Below are 6,471 nucleotides of genomic sequence, written 5' to 3'. Positions count from 1 at the left end.
CTTTTAAAACTGTTATTCAGATTTAATGCAATCCCAATCAAAATACCTACATTTATAACAGAACTAGAGAAAGCAACCTTAAGCTCTTATACAACAGGAAGAGACCTACAATAGAAAGAGAGAAAGAAAGAAAGTACGAAAGAGAAGAAAGAAAGAAAGAAAGAAAGAAAGAAAGAAAGAAAGAAAGAAAGAAAGAAAGGAAGGAAGAAAGAAAGGAAAGGAAAGAAAGAAAGAGAGAAAGAAAGAGAAGAGAAAAAGAGAAAGAAAGAAAGAATGAGTTACAGGCAACAAGGGCAAGGTGGGGCATCACAATCCCAGACTTCAAATTACAGTACAAAGCTATGGTTATTAAAAACAAACAAACTTACAAATGAATAAAAAAAAAACCCTCATGTCACTGGCAAAAAAATCAGACTTGTGTATCATTGGAACAGAGAAAGGATGCAGAAACAACTCCAAGCACACTCAGCTAACATATTTTGACAAAAGAGCCAAATACTTTCACTGGAGGAAAGACAGAACCTTTAAAAAGTGCTGTGGGAAAATGGGCTACACACAAACTGGGGACTGAATGACGGCACATATCTCTCACCATTCACTGAAATCACAATGGATCAAAGATCTACATATTACAACAGAAACACTTAACCCACTGAGAGAAGGCATAGGTAAAACTCTCGAAGTCATAGGTGTAGGCAAAGACCTTCTGAAGCCAACTCTAATTGCCCAAGTAATAAAATTAAGAATCAATAACTAGCAAATTATACAGCTTTATACAGCAAAAGAAATAACAAATAGAGTGAAGAGACAACCTACAAAATGGGTAAAATTTTATCCACCTGTACCTCAGACAGAGGACTAAAATCTGGAATGTGTGAAAAATGACAGAAATTAGATTCTCCCTAATAAAAGACCCAACCCCCCAAAATGGGTAACTGAAATCAATAGATGTTATTCCAAAGCAAAAGTACAAACTGGCCAATAAATATATGAAACAATGTTCAGCATCATTAGCCATTTGTATTAGTTACTTGTCTCTCATTGATGAGACAGAGTAGCCAACGCCCAAAGTTAAAGGAGGAAATGTTTCTTTAGTCTGCATTTTGTGGAGGTTTTATTCTATTATTGGCTGGCTCCAAGGTAGGGTGGCATACAGCAGACAGACAACAGCTCATGGCAGTGGAAGACAGCTAAAGCAACAATGGAGAGAAGGGAGACAAACCTCTTTCTGCCCCTTATATTGTATCCAGATTCCTGGGGATTAGGGCAGTGCAGTCCAATCAGTGGATTGATCCAGCAATCACCTATCCTAATCCCAGTACCCTTCATCCTAGCAGTGAACCATGAATCAATCACACACTCTAGATTCAACCACCTCTGAAAAAGCCCCATCTAAAACTACATGAGACTTTAGGGAAACATCTAAACACAAACCATAACACCATCAGACAAATGAAAATTGAAAAAACCATTGAGAATGCATCTCACTCCAGAAGGAATGGCTACCATCAAGAAATTAAATAATAACAAATGCTAGAGAGGCAGGGGAGGAAAAGGAACGCTTCTAAACTGCTGGTGGGAGTATAACCTTGCATAAACACTATGGAAATCAATACAGAGATTCCTCAAATATAAGAACTGTTTCTGTTTGACTCAGGTATTTCCCCCATAGGTATCTTCCAAAAAGAATTAAAGATTCTATATAACAGTGATATGTGCATACCCATGTTTATAGTGACACAATTCGTAACAGCTAAATCTTGAAAGGAGCCTCTATGTCCATCAACAGATGAATGAATAAAGAAAATGTAGTATTTCTACACAGTTGAATATTACCCTGCTACAAAGAAGGATACACTTAAATCCTTTATAGGAAAATGGATGCACCTTGAGACCATATATTGAAATAAATCAAACCTACAAGTTTAAATATTGCACAATTTCTTATATGAGACTCATAAAATATAAATAAAGAGCAAAATATAAGATAAATTATACAAAACTAGGAGGTCTTTTGTAAATGAAAGGGGACAAAGAGATGGAGACATTAAGATGGTAGGGAAAGGAGACATGAAATAATTAAGATACTAATGTAATGTAGATGTGTCAACATGCACAGTGAGTGTCATCATTTTGTTCTGAAAACATAAACTAATAAAAATAAAAAAACTTAAAAATATATAACACAAACCTACTGTCAGATTAAAAGGAAAAGCTGTCAATTTTCTGAGTTGATGTTTAAAGATATCATAAGTTTTGGACCTCTGCAAACTTGAATAAATTTATTGGATTTTGTTTATTTGTTTATCATTTTTGTTTGTTTGTTTGTTTTTCTCCAGTACCAGGAATTGAACTTATGACCTCGCACTTGCCAGGCAGGCGCTGTGCCTCTTGAGCTAAATCCCCAGCCCCTTGTTGATCATCTTTACTCTTTTGAAAAATAATAGTATGACTAAAATCCTTTCCAGCATATCTTACAGAGGTAAATATATAAATATCTTTTGATTGGTTATTTTTCATTCCTCACCCATGAAAAAAAAGCAAACAAACAACAACAACAGCAAAACACAACTTTCCCCATCCTGTTCATAAATTCATGAATGCATTCCTCCCCTACCTTGGTAATGGTTTCATGAAGATTGAAGAAAGGATCCATTTCTTCAATATTTATTGCATGTTGAGGAAAAGCTGCCTCAGAGAGAAAACTTGGACCCTGCGGCAAATAAAAAAAGAAACATTTAAAAGTATTGATTTTGTTTTTCAAGTGGTTATTGGATTTTCTTTAAAGATTCAAAGTACTCTAAATTGCTTTAAGGTTTCCGTTGATTGTTGAACTACATTCTACTGATCTAATTAACCATCACAGATCATTTATAAACTAAAATGAGTAGTACTTTATACTTTTTGACATTGTATGTGTTTACAAATAATATTTTATTAGAAAAGGGATAATTATTAACATTCCACAATCAGTTTTTCCCCAAATACCTAGATAGGTTGACTGAAAAAGCTTTATTTTAAATTTTTCTGTATTGTATATTATGTATGTTTAAGGCTGAAAGAATGGAAAGATGGAAAGAGTATTTTTGGTGAACATGATTGCTTAGAAATTATGTCCTAGGCAAAATGTACGTGATATTTTAACTATTGTCAATTTCAACAAAACAAAAACACATATTTGAGGTAGGAACTCCATATGCATATTTGCTGCCAATAAAGTGGTACCATAAGGTACAAGAATCTTAGTATTAAGATTGTTGAAATGAATCAGAGATACAGTATTGTAATTCATTTTGTACTTGAAGGTTGCAGTCGAGTTTCAAGATGTAGTACACATTGGATGCTGATAATGTTAATACCTAAATCAATGGAAGTTACCAATATTATTTAAAAAAGTGTTTATAATATAAATATAATTTTTACTTAGAGAATCCAAAGGAGCATGAAATTCATCTAGAAAACAGAAAACTTGGGGCTGGGGATTTAGCTCAGTGGCAAAGCGCCTGCCTGGCAAGCGCAAGGTCATGAGTTCAGTTCCCGGTACTGGAGAAAAACCAAAAAAAAAAAAAAAAGAAAACAGAAAACTTAAGAAAGGAGATACAGATAGAGCGATTTTTATGGACAGATGAATTGATAATCTTTCTGAAGACTCAGAAAAACAGAAAGATTTAAAGCAATCAGTACAACAATGGCTATAGCAGTGTAAGAAATAAAAGATAACTTTTATTAGGTCATTTACTTGAACCAATAACAACAGACTATTTTGGAATATGTCAACCAATGTTGGAAAAGTTAAGATTATATACTAGACAAATTTTAAATACACAGATGAGGATTAAATCAACATAATTGCAGTTCTTCACATATTAAATAGTTTTGTGACAAAGTATATTATTAATTCCCTATTTAACAAACTGAGATCAAGAAAAAGGAACCCGTCTGTTTTCCTCTAGCATATGCCCAGTTGAGGACAATAAAACTAAAAATCAACCAAATGCTCTTAAAACAATCATTTTGTTTTTCAAATATATTTACATTTCTTTTCTCATTTGCCCAATAATATACAGCTAACTTGTCAGAAAGTCTGCCACGTTTCAACCACACTTTGTGAAACTTACCATAAAATTAATATGATCCATGCTTAAAATCTAATAAATGCTATCCCTTCACTCCCTCAGTTGAAGTGATTGCTAAGACCCAGTATTAAGGGTTGAACTGTCCCTCTCAAAAGAATGTTCCATCAATAACACAGAATGTGACCTTGTTTGGAACTAGATCTTTGCAGATATAAAAAGTTAAGTTATAATGAGGTTAGATGAAGTAGTATTTGTCTCCAATGCAATATGACCATTGTCTTCTGAATAGGGGGATAATTTGAGGTAGGCCTATACAGAGGGAGAGTAGAATGTGAACTTGAAGTCTGAGATTGGGATCATGTGTCCACATGTAAAGCAACACCACAGATTGCTAAACAAAACAAAAATCAAAACACCTGAACGTAGGCAAAAAGCATGGAAAAATTCTCTCAATTCTTAGAAGGAACCAACCTTGACAATATGTTAAACAGTGACAAAATATATCTATTCTTTAAATTATACAGTTGGTGTTTTGTTACAGTACTTCCACCAAACTATAAGGTGTTATTCTTCCATTACACAACAGGCTTAAATACATTTGGCTAACAACACACTTGTTCCCTGCTTTCACCTCAGTATTATTAGATCCTTCAGACACATCAGTTTGTTGTGCTCCAAACGAAGATCGTGTGTTCCCTCACTGTTCCCTTCATTTTATTATTTTGGATTATAACATGTATATTTTTGCCAAAATATGGATGTTTATATCATTTTTAATTCCAATTTCTCTCACTCTCTGTGCCACAGAACTACATTTGAGAATTTCCATCTAATCTAGTGTTTTACACAATTCTGTACAAGTTCTCACCTGTTGCCATAGTCCTGTTACTTTATTTTTACGCAAACTGTGGATTCTATTGTCTAAAGGTCAAAACTCAAATTCATTTGTACATCAGTGCATAACTGCATCCCAATCTTTCCTCTTTAGCCTGAAAATAATTCTTTTTATCCCCAAAACTCATTTGTGTCATTTTCATACTGAGTCTTCTGCTGCTATGGTGGGTTATTCACCAAATCTCGGTTTGCTGTTCCTTTTCTTATTATCTTTTTATGTTATATCTGTTTGACCTAAAAAGTTGTTCCCTGCTGTTTAGTAGGCATCTTTGTATATTTTCCATGATCTTTACCATCCCATAGAAACTTTTCACTTCATTGTCAGTGGGTTACTTTTATATTTATTTTTATACATTACTTATTATATTTTGTGCTTATTGTACTTTCCCCTATACTGTGAGCCTCTTAATACATGGTATTATTTTCATATTTAAAAAATCTAAAAATACCAGAAAAGCATGACTAGGTCATTTCATCTCTCAGCATTAGTATCATCACCATCAATAAGTTCAAATGAAAATATGCCTGTTATTCCTACCTTAGAGACTTCAGGTAAAGATCAGCAAACAGAAAAGCATAGCGAAGTGCCTTATAAGGAGGAAAGGACTCCTCTGATGGTGGTTGTGTTTGACTTTTATCACACTGGACAAGAATTATTTTGCCATGTAATTAAGAGTTAGAATTATGAATCTGAATCACTAGAAATATGCCCTTCTATATTAGTGAAATTTTGCTTTTACAATTTAGAGCTGTTACATTTTGAAAACCACTGTTAAGAGAAAGCAGAAACTGTGGAGTGGTTTTGAGTGGAGTAAGTGATATTTTAGGTTGCATTGAAGACAGTACATATTCATGCATATGTGGAGGGTGAACTGAAAAGATATGATAGGGAATGGAAGTTTAGAGAGAAAACTATTGCAGCAGTACAATAAGAAAGAACAAGAGACTAAACCAGGGCAGTGACAATAGAGATAAAGAGAACATGAATTTGACAGATACTTAACAAGTAAAATTAGTAGTAACTGGAATATAATTAAATATGGAGATCTCAAAAATAAGTCAAATTCACAAAACTTTCTAGATTTGGTAGAGTAAGAGGCTAAGATTTTTATTAAGTTAATAATTCTGGAAACAGTAGATTGTTTAAGAAAGGAAAAGCATCATTTTAAATATTTGGGATGAGGCGATTGTGAGCCATTCCAAAGAAGTCATCAAGAAAGTGAGTGACAATATGAACTAAAATTCAAAGGCAACTCTGGACTGGAAATATTAAAATAATTTTACAAATATGTACATGATATTTAAAATGTTATGTTGAAAGCATTAAACTAAGTATAAGGGGTACAGGACAGACATATGAGGGACAATGAGGTCTCTGAGCGATACCTGTATTGAAGTAGAAGGATGAAAACAAACCTCATAAAAATATGGAATCGGGGCTGGGGATTTAGCTCAGCGGCAAAAGCGCCTGCCTGGCAAGTGCAAGGTCGTGAGTTTGGTT

At 33.8% G+C, this 6,471-nt stretch overlaps 1 protein-coding gene across 2 annotated transcripts in view; it reads right to left on the bottom strand.

The window, feature by feature from the left end:
• The window catches only part of Naaladl2 (N-acetylated alpha-linked acidic dipeptidase-like 2), a gene marked incomplete in the record, with an annotated part of 1,228,826 nt that overhangs the window by 145,368 nt on the left and 1,076,987 nt on the right, over positions 1–6,471 (bottom strand). For both annotated transcript variants that reach the window (XM_005383020.2, XM_013513456.1), the window contains 1 exon segment: positions 2,618–2,713. In XM_005383020.2, coding sequence (XP_005383077.2) covers positions 2,618–2,713 — 96 coding nt within the window.

This window comes from Chinchilla lanigera, unplaced genomic scaffold, assembly GCF_000276665.1.
Source record: "Chinchilla lanigera isolate Chin_1 unplaced genomic scaffold, ChiLan1.0 scaffold00019, whole genome shotgun sequence".
Classification (NCBI taxonomy): Eukaryota; Metazoa; Chordata; class Mammalia; order Rodentia; family Chinchillidae; genus Chinchilla; species Chinchilla lanigera.
This window is presented reverse-complemented; position numbering and strand designations above follow the sequence as displayed.